We start from the raw sequence: 16,590 nt of genomic DNA on the forward strand, positions 1-16,590 counted from the left end.
TTTTAACCTTTACAGACTAGGAATCCATTATACCAGAATGCTAACATCTCTTGGTATTATTCTGAAATTTCCACAATATTTATCATCACGTAAAACCCGACTGTAAACTGTGAAAACTGCAGTGTTTTAAATTGGTACCTGACATCTTGCCATCACTGGCCAACGTTTAAGAAAGAGACTAAAAAAGAAAGGGAAAAAGCAAAATGTTGTCTGAATCTCGTTCTTAGCCAAGACTGAAAAAACTGTACAAATGAGTTTCTCGTATATGCAGCTACAGTAAAGTGAAGCCAGAGTGTATTAAGAGTCAGCAAAACTATGCATAATACCAAACAGCAATTTAGTTCACGCATGTACAAATCCCATTTATATACAGTATTATACAAGAAATATTTTGCCGATTACAGAAAAACTACAGTTTTTACCCTAGTTTCTTCAGGACTATAAAACAGCATAATTCAAAAAGGAGTCGATTCTGAACACTATGTCACAAACCACTGGAAGAACTGTAATGTGGCAGTTTCCATTACAGGTGATTGCACAAATGCTGATGGCCAACAGCGAGTAAGGCATTGTTTGTAGATAATGCACTCTTACCATATGTGTACCACATGTGGTTATGAGGTTTTATTAGCAGATTAATTTTTAACCTGCAGAACTTCACTCAGTCAGTTCTCACTGAAGTGAGCACAAAGTGCTCAGAGCACCATGGGAATACTGCACAGATGGACACATCCATGTACACATTCAGGGTAAAAGGTAAAAAACAGTGGAAATGTAGGTCAGAGCCAAAGACGTAAGAGCATTCTGGTCGGAAACAAGCCTAATATGATTGCACAGAACAAGCTAATGGATCTGCTTCAGAAGACTCAAGATAACAAAAACAATTGAATTATGAGATGCTTTGCTAACCCTTGACTGAAAGTCTACTTTCAAGCACATCCATCAGTAAAGATGGGCTTTGTGCTGAGTCTCTCTCAAGCAATTTCCTGAATAAGAAGCCTTTGAAGAGCAGCTCGAAGAAAGCATTTATGCATCATTATGTACAGCAGCTCATCTGTTTTACTCATTGCTCAAGCCTCACAGCAGCTCAATGGAAATTCATTACATTCATCAGTTCCACCTACCAATTAACTGGAAAGCCCTCATTTCTTCAAATTTGTAGTTTAAATAAAGAAAACCTTTAAGATAACATCATCATCTCAAAGTGCACACCACTGTCTGAACAAACAGGTATAAAAGTTCACTTCTCAGCATTTTTATCTTTTTAAGCATTCTAATAAAACTTGATGTGATGCTAAACTGGCTAAGGTATTTGAAAAATCTTCCACACACATAGACATGATCCCTAAGAAAGTTTATCAGGATAAACTTTCAATGTTTCCACAGCGTGTTTATAAATATTGAGATCACTGCTCTGCGGTGGTTTTCCATTTCTGATATTAATTTCCCCTACGTTCTGTCTGCTTGACATTTTCATTGTGCCACAGTACGTTAGTCTGCTTTTACCACGTTGTACCACAGTGAAGTTTTCCAATGCTGAATTTACACAACATGATGTTAAATGGCAAGGCAAATTATTATTTATCATTCCTATTTAAAGTGTTATCAGCTCTGTTCAGAAGAATAGGAACTAGGATTAATCATTATAGATTTGTATCTGTTTGTTAATGCGATGGAGAAAAACTGATGGAAAACTAACAGTGAAGAAACAAAGTGAAGACTGGAAACTTTATTTTACATGATCAAATTTCACCACCGAAACTCACTGATACAGGTAGCTTAATACGGAAATGCTCAACATGATTACGCTCCAAGATCACCGATAATGACCGGCTATTAGGGGAGGTCAGTCCACAAGAACCTTCGGCTACAGCGCACACATACAAGGAAGGCACCTCTCGGGTCAAAAGTAGTGCAGTTATAGGGGAGGCAAATTTGCTCAAAAACCGCTGATCTTTAAGCGGATTACTGGTAAGGGGCATGCAGCCTTTCCACAGACGCAGGATCTCGCTTGCATCCGATTAAAAAATACGACATCCCGGTAAACAAGCCTGCGTATCTTTTAAGAATGAAACAAAAATTAATAATAAATATGTAAAGATAGGGCAGTGAACATCGATATACAGTCAAGTCGCGCGATTTACAGCAGCGCGTTCTTCTCACTGGAACAAACAACTACTGTACAGTATATACACAACCTATAGATAATACTCGGTATACCCAATAAGCGAGTTGAGGGATAATCATGGAGTGATATTCGATGATATACAAGACTGTTTCTGGAGTTGGCATTCTAATAGTAATTCAATTAAACGGTAAGTGCCTCGGTGTCGATAGAATACGAAATTGTGATGAATATTAGCAGAGATGAAGATGGTTTATTTACGTACCGAAATGACGCTATCTAGTTGTACATGCAAAATAAAAGAAATGCATGTCTTGTGTCTTAAAAAGGCGAGCTGCCGTATTTGTGTTGTGTGTTAAGGTTTTACCTCCTGGAGAGTTTAAATGACAGCATAGCCAGGTGTTCTCGAAACGCAATCTTACCTGCACGCTACATTGCCTCTCTAACAGCAAACTTTAAAGTCCAATAAAAGCATTAAGCAACTTAAAGATATGGAAGTTGCAAAGCAAGTGTTTACTAATACCTTCCTTGCTTCTTCTTTCTTCGGTTTGTATCCTCGAAAATAAAAGTGAAATTCTCTCAAGATCTTGCGAAGTCTTCAGGCATAATTAACTCCTTTCGCGAAACACTTCTCCTCGTAGAGTGCGAGTTTCTGTTAATTCTTCTTCCTCTGCTCAGCTGCCTATGCAGGGACCCACGGGTTTGAAAGCTTTCATTGGTTTACCATTGATCTCTCCCCTCCTTCGGTTTTTAAATCGCTCCTGGGCGGTGTGCGCTCTCCATCTTTCTCCTGCCGTTGCCAGTAATTCTAACAAATTCTCGGTGTTATTTCTCTTTTCCCCGCATGCCCCACCTCTGTACCTACCTCTCAGCGGCACTGGGAGTTAACAGAAATAAAATAACATCCCACGTCGTTAATGCAAATGCTCTGAGTGTTTAAAGATCTGTTGAGCCCTGTTTAATTGATAGCAAGACATTTGTTCCTGACCCAAATCGTTTAACCCTTTTTAGTTTTCTTAATGCGGTCTGTAGTGATGTGCAATATATTCTCCTTTTTACCGAGATATTACAAGAGGGGCAGGATAAATAATAATTAGCATTATCCACCACAGTACAGTACGTTACATTTAAATTGACTTTATAATGAGAGGGAGGGAAAAACTTTTCTCATAATTAGTCTTGGGTGATTTCCGGAATTCTGAAAGGAAATAAACATTTAACAACTCAGATCACACTGGAGACTGTATTGCTGACCTTAGAAGACGGGAGATCCCGCTTCTCTTTGATTTATGCAGTTAGCATTGCTGTTAGATACCAAAAGCACTTCAAAGACCTCGACGCGGGACGCTCAAGGATCCAAAGCTTCTGATGGGAGATTAAAAAGACTTCAATTAGTGGAGAAGCCATGAATGTCCGCAAGGAAGACCTCGGGCTGGAGAACAGGAATATTATGTGCATCAGGATAAAAAAAACCGCTTGAGGTCGCATGGGACGTTCTACTTAATAATCGAAAAAAAAACCTGTACAAATTACAGTGCAGAAGTCACATCCTACTACAAACAACACAAAACCCCCAAAATACTGAACTATAAATTGCATACAATGAAAAAGGTACAGTAATCACTTAATATCCATATGAACATTACTTAAAACTTTGTTGCCTATTTTAAATTTAAAGAAGCACTAGAACCTTAAGAATTTTCTGATCGGCCTTGACCTGAAATTCCTTCATTGGAAAGTGCGCTAAAAACATTTTATTCTCAGTTTAATCTCTTACTGCATTCTTACAGCGTCAGCAGCTATTGTACACCTGCAGTCTCCATACTTATTGGGTGGACATCAAAGGCAGAACTGCACTCCTACTCCTTTCTAAATCACGCCAGCTGAATCCTTTCACCATTTGTTCCTCTTAGTCTTTACTAAAATCACAATAATGTGACGTTGCCACCCCCTGTTAGAGCAGATCCGCTTACTTCATCAGCTTGGCCACATGTGGGTCACGTTTAAGTCTCCGTGATTCATGGCTCACGGTCGTTTTAAGAACATTCAACCAACATGAAGGTGAAACGGATGAATGCAGCAAGCCCATGTGAAACCCTTCAAGGAAATAATTTATATTTCTGTGCCAGTGCTAATATCGAGACACGTAATAATGCATTTAATCATGAGAAAACGCAAAGTGAACGTAGCCAGATTTCTATAAAAAAATCATCACAAGGGCATGTTCACAATCCAGTCAGTGTTAGTGAATTAGATCCTGTAGTAAGGTTTTGCCAAAGACCTTACCAAAAGTCCGGCAAATAGGATCAATTAATTAATAAATTGCTTAAAGATGACACAAAAACATCACCAGTTCTACTACTATTAAGAAACTGATTTTTAACTCCACCGTTTACTAAGCCACATATTTTAATTAAGTAGTTAAATGTCCTTTTAAAGCAACACGTTAAGAGGTTAATCTTCCTAGTGTTATAGAATTGCAAAATAAGTGCTTCTTTCTGACACAGCCAAGATTAACACAGTTCTATACTTTTACCAAAGCACAATGTGTTCTCTGCCACCTGCTTCACACTAGTAAAAAAAAGTCGTTCCTGCAGCTTGTGTGTGTGTAACAATTTCCATAAACAAAACAGAATTATCAGCAGCAAATACAACCATGCAGATGATAATCCTCCTTATTGTAGAGGATTAGAGGAAGTACACATTCTCACTTGCGATACACCAAAAACTCACAGACATCTTTCTACATTACAACATAGCGGAGAGAAGCATCCAGCTACACAAATATGCATAAATATCTTCTACTCTGTACCAGGAATATTTGAGAAAAATCCCATATTCTGCAAAAGGTTGAAATATGTCTACAGTTTTGTTTTTCATTTTGAATTACTGTACACTGACAGACTATGAAGATAATCTGTATAGTCATATACATGTGAACTAAGCAGAACATTAATTAATAAGGACCATCACTGAACTGTGAGAACCTAAACAATGCTAGGCAATCTGTCTTTCATTTTCTAAAAACTACAAAATCATAAACTCAGTGTGAGTTTTCTAATTTGCAGTTCTACAGTACAAAAAAACACTGGCCCACACCTACTCCTGTACCTTTTCTAGAACAGAACAGAACATCTGTTCAGAAACCAGGGACAAGTCATTAAATGAGAACATGTTCTTTGGCAAACAGCATGTGTTACCTGTAGGAAGGAATCAATGGAAATTAATGGTGAATCTTTCGATCACACTGTAGACTAATTACATTACTGCCCTCTTGTGGAATCCTGTGGAATGAAGCCATTAGCTTCATCCCGGGAAATAGCTTTCAGTATCGGCTGGTAAGGTGAAGGAGTCGTCACAGAATCTTAGAGGCCTGCTAGGAATTTCACCTTTTGCTTTCATTAGGTTTAATTGATTGATTCCCCACACCTCTAATTTTTCCACTGCTTTCACACAGCACTCCTCTAATATTTCCACAGTTTTAACGAAGGCTTTTGAAAGCACCAAATGAAAAAGGAGATGAATTATTAATAGTAGACAGTCATGCTTCCTTGGAAAAAAACAGGCCATTATCGATGGAACATTAACTACATGCAAGCAACGCAGCACATCTGAATGCAATACTGAATACTGACTACCAGATTAAGGGCCACCTGTCATACCATGTAATTATACAGTACAGTGCTCTGTTAAGCTTTGTTGACTAAGTCATATCTACATGGGTTATCTGTGAGGCATGTTCCTGTCCTAGGGCATCCTTGTTAATAAGATGGCTTTGATACTAGGATTCCACATCAAAAAGAACAGAACAGAAACATAAAAAAACATTGGTATGGTAAATTATATCTGTGGACCAAATACACAACACATTTACAGAGTTACCACCCTCAGGGAAAAAGAGTGTGGATTACTGCAGCTTTAACATGCTGTTACTTTGGTACTAAAATATTAACCAAGACAGACTTGAGCAGACTTCAGCAGTGCCAAGCTGAATCTAGGATCAACCACAGAGTCAGAGATTCAATCGTGACACAGAGCATTATAAAAAAAAAGCAAACATGCCAGGTATGTCCAATACAAAATATTTTTATCACCAACAGTTTTTTTTCCTATATGAATACAGTATTCATAGAAGAAAACTACAGTTTTGAAAAGGATCTGTCAAAACTATAGCAATATTGAAGAAAATTTGCTTCAGAATTTCACTCAAATGGCTGAGTCACTGAAATGAGACTGCAAAACATCTGTTTATCCCCTATACGTTAAAGTTGAACATTCTAAAAGCTTTTTTTCTAAATCACTCAGAATCTGAGTGATTAAGCCAAACCAATAGGTAAATGATAATAGTGACTGAGCATTGAAGATCTATAAAGCTAAATAACGGACATTTTGTGTCCTTTCTGCAACCGCAAACGTTGGAATTCTGGTCAACAACAGTAGTAATATTACAAATATTACAATATTACATATAATGCAAAATGCAAAGTATTAAAATGACCTAATACTGGATATTCAGTATTAGGTAATTTTAATAAACACTGCTCAAGGGGGAATAAATCATCAGAAATGCCCCTAGAGATATTATTCTTGAAGAAGTGTTGTGTTACAAAGGAATCTTTAAAAGGAAAATTGACAAAAAAGCATCGTTGAGAATTTTTCCTGGCCAAATACTCTTGATATACGTGATTAGTGCTTTTTGCAAACTTCTCTGAAGTGGAAATGAATGAAGTCATTTGATACCATACGGCATTGAGTAAGCACGATTGTTGTGCAATAACCCTGTTAGCCATCAAAAGCCCCTGGTCTCCCACAGTGGATAGTCTAGGATGTAGTCCATTACCTAGTTTTATGCACAGAAAACCAAAACACTGACCAATATATTGAATAAATATGTGTGTACAAAAATCAGATGTCATACAATAGTAGCTGCTCACAAGCTGCTATCATTTTTATTCGCTTAAATTTCTGCAGGCAATCGGGAATTCACAACTGTTATACAATGACCCTAATGCAATTTATTATCTTTGCCTCACAGACTAGCTCTGCCATCAGCACTTCCAGCACACTCTTGTAACTGTCTATGCTATATAATAGTAGAAAAACACTCCACTGCACTTCCTTAGATAAGACCCGTTGTGTGTATTATGTCACTCCACAAATCTCAGCTAGACTTACAAATTTGCATTTCAGAAAAGCAGTAAATGTGCACCTTCTGCATTTTAATCAGGCTTCTATAAAGAGACTGTAATTCTAAAGATTAGACAGCACCAAGCAGTTGTCAGGAGTTCTCACAGCTTTCGATGCATGGATGTTGGCCAAATTCAAGTAAGACTTAGTAATTAGTGGTCGATCTTGCAAAAGTATCCAACAAGAAAGGCTTAAACTTTCACTGTCTTTAGATGATGGTGAAGAATTTTCTTACTAACACTTTTGGGGATTTAAAGCAAAAGGTGGAAAACTTTGTCAGTGGTGCTGGTATGGTTAATTCTTCCAGATGTATGTCAATCATGTTGCAGCAAGAGGAAGTGTGGCGATCTGTGTCTGTGCATGGCGGCAGTGCATGGAGACTCTAGCGTGGTGCCTGTTCGAGGTTCTTCTCGTAGTTCTCTTCGCAGATCTGAACGCAACGGGTGAAGTAGCCGAGATCAGAAATGGCCCCGAGAAGGTCGGTCTGAACCAGGCTGATATCATAGAGCTCAGAGGTTGAGGCTGTGCGAGTCTGCAAGCCTGCGGGCTCCAAAAAAACCTGCAAAACAAACCAGAGTTAGCCCTTTCCAGGCTCTGTTCTTCGAGGAGTTATGCTACATAAAGGGGAGTTAGGAGTTCGTGTGGGAATATACAGGTAATGAGATGCCTGGAGCACTACATTAAAAGGGCTGGCCTGACAGGTGAGGTGTAGTACCACACTTTCCCCACTAGTACTGCTCTCATTGTTTTCATACGGTGCTGCACAGCCAGTGTGGAACTACCCTGTCCGTCCCACCCTGCCAAACAGTGGCGCCACCTGAATCACATCTGTAGCAATTCATTGCTCCAGCCTTTGTCTGCCACCCAGGCACCGTCCCATCCAAGGCACTGACAAAGTCAACCCTATGGGCCTCCAGAATCAGGGCAAATATGAGCCAGAGGACACAGGATAGAAACAGCAGGGAAGTGCATTGAAAATTGAGAAGATGAGGTCCATCTGCGTACATCTGTATGTTAAAAGTGTACTGGGCTGTCAAGGCTGATACGCTGGCTACCTCCAAGAGACAGCTGGATGAGATCCTCGGATCACTTAGCGACTAATAATCAGACAAGATTGATGGGTGAAATAACCTCCTCCCTGTTTGCAAAGCATTCTTATGTTCTGACGTACTGGACAAAACGCAAATATTTTTGTGTATCACCATAGAACCGAAGTAATCACAACCCCTCTTTAGTTCAAGTCAAAGTATTCACCACACACACATCACACAACAAAGCTAAAGTTCCAAGGCAGCTTCAAAATGTCACTTCCTAATAGTGTATAAATAAATCATAAATCTCTTTCTTTTCGCTGACATTGGGTCAAGGAAACATCTGTATCCTCATAAAAACAAACAAATGAGTCACTTTGTTATAGAACACTTAATAATTTGAGGACATTACAAAGAACTCCAAAGTTTTTTTTCTTAAGACCCAAAGAAGTGCACACACACACACTCCAGGGCTCAAAGCGCACCTTTGGATGGACAATGGTGTCGCTGTCGTTCAGGCGAATGTTGTCATCTATGAAGATGTGCTGCACTTGGGGATCAAAGGGATCAATCCACAGTGGTTTCCCCCCATGTATGGAGTACGTGTTGCGAGCCCACCTGCAAAGAGACGTCTGGTAATAAACACGGGAATATCAAAGGAAAAAGCAAGCAATTATCCAGTCCTTCCATCTCTCAATTATACGAAACAAACCGCGATTGAACTATACATAAGTGCAGAAAACATTTCTTTCTGAGCTTGTGCTGTGTTAAAAAAAAAAAACTAAGCCGATTGCCATACTGTGTCGAGAACCATGGGAAAGGCAATTAAAATAATGGCCCAGTGAGAATTTAAAGACGGTACTTTTTTTTCAGATTTGTTCCATGCTCCAGGAACTCTAATAGCTTCCTCCACCCGCTAGCCAGAAAGACAGTTAATAGCCTGATAGCTCTCGACTGCATTAAATCGTAATATAGAAGGACTGTGTGAGACTGAACTGAACGAATCCCCTGTAGCTCTCCAGCTGCAAGTCGGTGCCGGCCCTCCTGCGACTGTTCATCTGTCATTCCTAATCACCATGATCTGCATCATTTTTACCGGATGCAGATGGTCTGATTTCATGAACCGAAAGGTCACTCCCTCACCAGTCAAAGTGGTCCTGGAACCCGCCCAGGCCCTGGAGCGAGCTGAAGTAATGATGCAGGCTCCTCTCGCCGTCCCGGGCCGAAACCCGCTCCACGCCCCGGCTCAGGACCACATCCTTCTTACTGCAGCGGATCCGCCCGGGGGTCTCGTTCAGGGGCAGCTGCAAAACCAGCGGAGAGCTTTGGAAGGAGGATGCCGGAGGACGTACCTTGTCAAGGGAAATATCCGAAGGGATGCTGACACAGAAGGAGTCAGTGGTTCACAACGCAGGCCATGGCCAGCCCATTCACCGGGCCTGTAAGGTCCGGCGTCCTGCAGGAGCATCCTTGTCTATTCTTTTATCTATATATCACTTCCGAGTCGGTTCAGGGTACTAGACAGGGCAAATGCATGCCTCTTACAAGCACAAAAACGTGATACGATAAGAAAAGTATTATCTTATAGATCCTAAAAAGCATGAGATCAATAAGAGTGATCGTCAAGAACAAGGAATCTGTAAAGTTACGGGAAAGATAATGAGTAAAATCTAAATGTAAGACAGTATCCTGTCCTGAGGTCCTACATACAACACACAAGTGGCCAAAAACCAAAAAGGAATTTCTGTTGGAATGAAGAGTGAAAGATAGAAATTGTTAAAATAAACACTGTAAGGTCAAATGCCTTACAAAGCATTACCTGCATTTTATTATAGCAATTTTATTCAGTCCCAGTATAATCAAGTGTCCTTTCTGAACTTAGGTACCCATATATTTAAAGATTTTTCAGCTATTGTTCCCTCAGCTCTTGCTCTGTGAAATACCTGCAGATTAGGAAGGCACAACACCAATCCTGGGAAAATTAGAAAGTTTCTAGTTTTCTGTCCACCTGAGCCTTTAATTAACGAACTGAACTCACTATTTGCTTAACTGGACAAGTTGAACAACTTTCCCTTGTGTATAAGTATGTTGTGATATACAGTAAACAGACAAATAAAACGTGCTGGACAGTGGAATTTAATGACCAGAATTGAACACCCCTGCCACTGATCATATTTTAATCATTGCAATCTAAGCTGCCCACACCCCATATTTCAAATGACGAGCTCCTCTAAAAGGAAGCCTTGCATTCCAGACATGGCTTGGTTTATCTGCAGTCCATCTGAGATTAAATACAAGTGTCATGCATTAGAAACGAACACTCATTTTCAATGTCTTTGTTTAGATACACAACAGGGCCCAAACACTGGTATCTTTGAAATATAATCCTTAAGGGTAAGAACATAGCCTTTGATAAAGCCTTCAAAAGAGAAATGTCAGTAGAGCACGTTTGTCCCTATTTTCCATTGATCGTCCATGAAAAGTCCTTCAGAGGAGGCTGTCTTAAAAGGTCATTTTTGTCATAATCCTACTTGATTCTGTTGTGGCTTCACAGTTCCTCCTGAAAAATCGATGTCTTTTGCTCCAGTAAGTTAATCTGTTTGTGCTGTTTGACCTTACAGGAATACTGTATGTCCCCTCCTTGAGAACTGCAAGGCTGACTGGAGTCACACCATAACTGCCTGCAGCAAGTGTTCTCCTTGCCAAGATCAACATACCTCCAAGCTGACACAAACAGCAGCTGCTAAATGCCTGATACAGAATGTCTTCAGTCAGGTGTAAGACTCTTAAGAGCACCGAAAACAGACTTGTCAACTAGACCGCTGTTGTTTTCGATACTGAGAAACATAACATTCTTCTTGATTGACTGGAGCATTTATTTGGCATTTCAGGTCCTGCCTTCAGTTGGATTAGCTCTTACCTTCTCAAAAACTGGCTTCCTACCTTTTCCAAACAGAACACTTGCCTAAAGCACATTGATAGCTTTTAAAACTAAAATGAAATTAATTTTTAATAATACTGGTAACAAAAGGACAATTATGTTGACAGACACCTGCCTTTACAGCATGTCGCAGTTCAGTTAATGAAGAGCTTTGTTAGTATTACATAAGAAAGCCTTTTCAAAGTCGTTCTTTGAAGTATTACATTAGAGAGCTGTGGATTGAAGTCTAAAACAGACAAATAAAATGGAAAAAAAATGCAAGGTATCTACTATCTACACACATGTGGTTAAAGCACTGCTTGTTGGTCAGCAACAAATAATCCAACCGCACAGTGTTATCATATTATAGCCAGCAGCCATATCACCCTGCAACTCACAACTGGCAACCCACTGAACCTAAGCAGGTGTAAGCTGGGTCAGTACCTGGACAGGAGACCTCCTGGGAAAAACTAAGGTTGCTGCTGGAAGAGGTGTTAGTGGGGCCAGCAGGGGGTGCTCACACCTGTGGTCCATGCAGGTCCTAATGATGATGGGGACACTACACTGTAAACAGGTGCCGTCCTTTGGATGAGACGTAAAACCGAGATCCTGACTCTCTGTGGTCATTAAAAATCCCATTTTTAAAAAGAGAAATCTTTACTCGAAAAGAGTAGGGGTGTAACCCCGGCGTCCTGGCCAAATTTCCCATTGGCCCTTACCAATCATGGCCCCCTTATAATCCCAATCTATGAATTGACTTCATTACTCTGCTCTCCTCCTCCTCCATCATCCAGGTGGGGCTGCACATTGGTGGTGGTGGAGGGGATCCCCAATACCTGTAAAGCGCTTTGAGTGGAGTGTCCAGAAAAGCGCTATATAAGTATAAGCAATAATTATTATTATTATTATTATTATATAGAAAATAGTCTGTATCTGAACAGCTTCAACGGGGGTGTAATCTGTCAAATAGAACAATTCAGTGTTCCAGGAGACCAGTTATAAACACTGTTTTCAATCCCAGTAGGTTCCCAATATAAACCAGTAACTCAGAGCAACAAGGTAGAAAAACATTCCTATTAGAAAAAAAGAAAAAATAGAATTAAAATACCTAAAGACATCGGAGACAGGCCACCAGATCAGTCATGCAAAATTCTTTTTAAGTACTGAGTAAGATGCCTTTGATAATCTTCCTTGAGAGCAGTCCAGATGAAACAGAAGTTGCACTATTTAACAGCTTAATGTGATTATGGATTGAGCTGTCAAACAAAATGGACTTTTTTAACGGATACAAAAAGTTTGAAAACCCTTGGCGAATCATCTGTATTCCTGCATTTACTGCTCCTGAAGTGAGATCTGATCTTCATCTAAGTCATAACAATAGATAATAGCAAGCTGTTGATGAAAGACATCCCAAAAGTAACAGTGAATTGAAACAGTTCTGTAAAGAGCAATGGGTCAGACTATCTCCAAACCGATGTGCAGGACTGATCAGTGGCTACAGGAAACATTTTGTTGAAGTTATTATATAACTAAAGGTTCACATACTTTTTCCAGCAGAGACAGTGAACGTTTAAACAATGTTAACAGTTGTTTGTGTGTAACAGGACAATTGTTTGTGTGTAATTGGTTAAATCAGATTGTGGTCATCTATTGTTATGGCTTAGATGAAGGTCAGCACACAACTCAGGAGAAATGAATGCAGAAATAATAATAATTGCTTACACTTACACTTATTGCTTACATTGCAACAGCAGCCATAGTGCGCCAGTCCACTCACCATACTGTACATCAGCTATCAGTGGGGAGGAGAAGAGAGTAATGAAGCTAATTCAAAGATGGGGATTATTAGGAGGCCATGATTGGTAAGTATCAGTATCAGATAAGTATCGGGCCTACAGTATCAGCTTGTAAGGTGAAGAAGTCACCACAGAATCTTAGAGGCCTGCTAGGAATTTCACCTTTTCTTTCATTAGGTCTAATTGATTGATTCCCCACACCTCTAATTTTTCCACTGCTTTCACACAGCACTCCTCTAATATTTCCACAGTTTTAACGAAGGCTTTTGAAAGCACCAAATGAAAAAGGAGATGAATTATTAATAGTAGACAGTCATGCTTCCTTGGAAAAAAACAGGCCATTATCGATGGAACATTAACTACATGCAAGCAACGCAGCACATCTGAATGCAATACTGAATACTGACTACCAGATTAAGGGCCACCTGTCATACCATGTAATTATACAGTACAGTGCTCTGTTAAGCTTTGTTGACTAAGTCATATCTACATGGGTTATCTGTTTTTTCCACAGTTTTCCACAGTGCACCTCTACTATTTCCACAGTTCTAAAGAAGGCTTTTGAAAGGGCCAATGGGAAATTTGGCCAGGACGCCGGGGTTACACCTCTACTCTTTTCGAGAAACGCCTTGGGATTTTTAACGACCACAGAGAGTCAGGACCTCGGTTTTACATCTCAACTGAAGGACGGCGCCTTTTTACAGTATAGTGTCCCCGTCACTATACTGGGGCATTATGACCCACACAGACTGCAGGGTGAGCGCCCCCTGCTGGCTCCACTAACACCTCTTACAGCAGCAGCCTTAGCTTTCCCAGGAGGTCTCCCATACGGACAATTCCAAAGGGTTCGCAAACGTTATCTCACAACTGGACCTGGAACTGACCGAAAGCAGGGGAAGGCCAGGGAAGAGCGGATGGGCACCCCCTGTCAGAGCTTTGCACACGGCGTGCAGGACGCGGGGCAGGTCGGTCCCGAAGGTGCGGAACACGATGGCGAAGTCCCTCCCCAGGGACGCCAGGTCCTGCAGCAGCTGGAAGAAGGAGGGCAGGATCCAGTGGTACAGCCGGCCGTTCTCGCCCCGCACAGACAGCTCCCTGTCCTCCTCCCCAGGCCACTGCAGCAGGGACAGGTGCTCCTCCAGCACACCTCGAAAACGCCGGCCCTGGCCTGTGCCCGTGAAGTCAGGCACCCGACCGAACTGGGAGTAGTAGCTCACAGCGCCCTCACATGGAGGAAGGAGGGAGGGCGCCTCACTCACCCACTCCCATTTGCCTATAAAAAAACCAAGAAAGATCAACACCAGATGCATGGGCCTGACCTAGGCAGCTGCTTAGTTCAGTAGCTCATTCACTCAAGGCCTATCTTCACAAGAAATTATTTAAAAGCAGGCAGATTCAAACGAAAGTGAAGGGGGGAAATGAGAGTCTGGTGTAAATACTGTTCCACCCGTTCCATTCCTTCTGTCACCCTCTGCGAATTAAAGATGCTACTGCCCTCCCTGACACTCACGCTAGGCCCCTCTCTTCTCTCACACCCAGGGGCAAGCAATTTAAAATAAGTCTAAAAGCCTAAAACGAGGACCTATCTAACCGACAGAACATCTCTGAACAGCCAGGAGACTTTGAAACTCCTCTGCGTTTTCTGGTAATTAGACAAGCAGTGCCATCCAATCTGGATCTCCGATCACAAAAAACTGCCCAGTCTCCTCATTGACACATTTTATGGTCCACGGCATTATACAATCTTTAACAAGATAGTATCACTGAAATGAAATCTATGTGTGCTTCCTCATTAAGAATATAGTCTCGACTTCAATAGCTGGAGGTTAAAAAAAGATATTGAGTTGACACTACACAGGACTACACTAGCACAGCAAGACTGATTCCTGCTATGTGTCCCAGGGAAGATCTTCCTGGTGTAATGGTTCTTTCCTGGTTTACAGATGAGGATTCTCAGGAAGCTTGAACTGGCACCTGCACCCTCATGTTCTCCACAGTGCCAAACAGGTGCATTCAGTGATCATGGGATTTGAGCTAATTGAACACAGTCTTCAGTCTACCTACTTCAGCTGTGACATTCACGCTAGAGATGGAGTATTCAGATAACTGATGTTGGCATTCATTTCTTTATACATACATTTTACATGGGATACAATTCTGACTGCTGTAACAGGCTGCTCTTTTTGAGTGACCTCGCTCTTTTAAAGGTGGAGTGCATGGACATCAATGCACAGTTATTACCTTGTTTACTCAATTTCCCCCAGGTGACCGTAGAAAGGAAGTAGTCCAAAGCTGCTACAGTCCCCTGCTTCGTCACAGCATCAGAGACGAGGATGGTGTTGTTGAGGTCCAGGTGAAGTATGAGTTTTCTCTGGGGCCGCTCTGTCACTGTCCGCGGAACGGAGAGAGAGAAGCCCTCTTCTTCTGCGTCACCAGCGTCCGAGCCGTTACGCAAACCACTGCTAAGAGCTGCCCCACTCGACATATCCAAATTTTGCATTCTCAAGTCTCTTCCCTTGACATTTACGTTCTTCAGTGTGCCAATGTATCCAGTCCAGTTCAAGAGTCAACCAAATAAAATCATCAGACCCACTTGTGAAAATCTCGAATAAAAATACTTTATAAATAATGCATAAATACACTCGGATTCGAGTCGTACAACCTACTGTATATTTAAATTATATAAAACTAATGCAGTGCATGTAAATGCCAGTGCGTTTGTACTTTACAAGTCTCAGAAAAGTGCAACTACAGGAGCGTCATAAATATACCAACGCACATTTTACGCATACTATTGTCACTTAGCACTTAATAGAAGTTTTAGTGACTGTAGATCACCTAAGAAAAAAAAATCGTTTCGTACTATTAACATTTCGCCCACCGATACACGTAACATCACTCCGTCCACTGAAGGCAGCGAAAGAGGCTTTTAAGACGGCTTCTTTGGAAAACCGACCGTCTTCTGCTCAGACACAAGAGAGATGCGTAAGGATTACATTTGTAAAATTAGAAATCCAGAGGACTTGAAAGTGCAAAAATGAAATATGTTCTCGCAGACAAAAACCTTATTTCCAGCCAAGAACCAGCGGTTTGGATCACAGTAACCATAAGGTGATGAAATTTTGAAGTTATCTCACGTACACTATCAGACTGTATACCGGTTTTTGCTAAATGACTCACGTTACTTCCTCGTTTGAAACAATAAAATAACTTCCTTGTTTCTAGAACAATATGAAAACGACGCAGAGAAAGAGGGTACGAACGACTACTGCAACTGTTTCTTGTACAATTTAGCGCCCTCTCTGGACGAGTAGAGTCTCCGCATGTGCACCGAAAGCGTGAAAGGACTCTGATGTGCGCGGATTGTGAGTGAAGAGTGTGCAGCAAAAAAAAAGAGCCGCACCAAAAAAAAACAAACTCATTGGCCCCGAAGGACATTACAGGTAAATAATGAGACTAACTAGTCATATAATAATGATTAAAAGTATCAGATATTTTATTCTGAAACACCCTTTTCATCTTTAAAATCTC

At 40.9% G+C, this 16,590-nt stretch overlaps 1 protein-coding gene across 1 annotated transcript; it reads right to left on the reverse strand.

The window, feature by feature from the left end:
* Positions 1 to 7,038: 7,038 nt before the first annotated feature.
* On the reverse strand, positions 7,039 to 16,254 carry LOC148835299 (uncharacterized). Its single transcript, XM_088917788.1, has 5 exons — positions 15,301 to 16,254; positions 13,944 to 14,332; positions 9,487 to 9,647; positions 8,829 to 8,961; positions 7,039 to 7,871 (listed from the first exon to the last, which is right to left on the reverse strand). Exons 1-5 carry the CDS (start codon positions 15,557 to 15,559, stop codon positions 7,695 to 7,697), a joined length of 1,119 nt encoding a protein of 372 aa, XP_088773914.1. The 5' UTR covers positions 15,560 to 16,254; the 3' UTR covers positions 7,039 to 7,694.
* Between the last annotated feature and the right edge of the window lie 336 nt (positions 16,255 to 16,590).

Source organism: Atractosteus spatula, chromosome 5 (genome assembly GCF_055471065.1).
Source record: "Atractosteus spatula isolate fAtrSpa1 chromosome 5, fAtrSpa1.hap1, whole genome shotgun sequence".
Classification (NCBI taxonomy): Eukaryota; Metazoa; Chordata; class Actinopteri; order Semionotiformes; family Lepisosteidae; genus Atractosteus; species Atractosteus spatula.

What these genes read in the sequence shown, in the direction of transcription:
- LOC148835299 (XM_088917788.1), bottom strand. Translation starts at nt 15,559, where the DNA reads ATGCAAAATTTGGATATGTCGAGTGGGGCAGCTCTTAGCAGTGGTTTG. An exon ending in CTGGCCTTCCCCTGCTTTCG is followed by an intron (nt 9,648 to 13,943) that starts GTCAGTTCCAGG and finishes CTGGTTTTGCAG; the next exon opens with CTGCCCCTGAACGAGACCCC. An exon ending in ACACCATTGTCCATCCAAAG is followed by an intron (nt 7,872 to 8,828) that starts GTGCGCTTTGAG and finishes TTTGTTTTGCAG; the next exon opens with GTTTTTTTGGAGCCCGCAGG.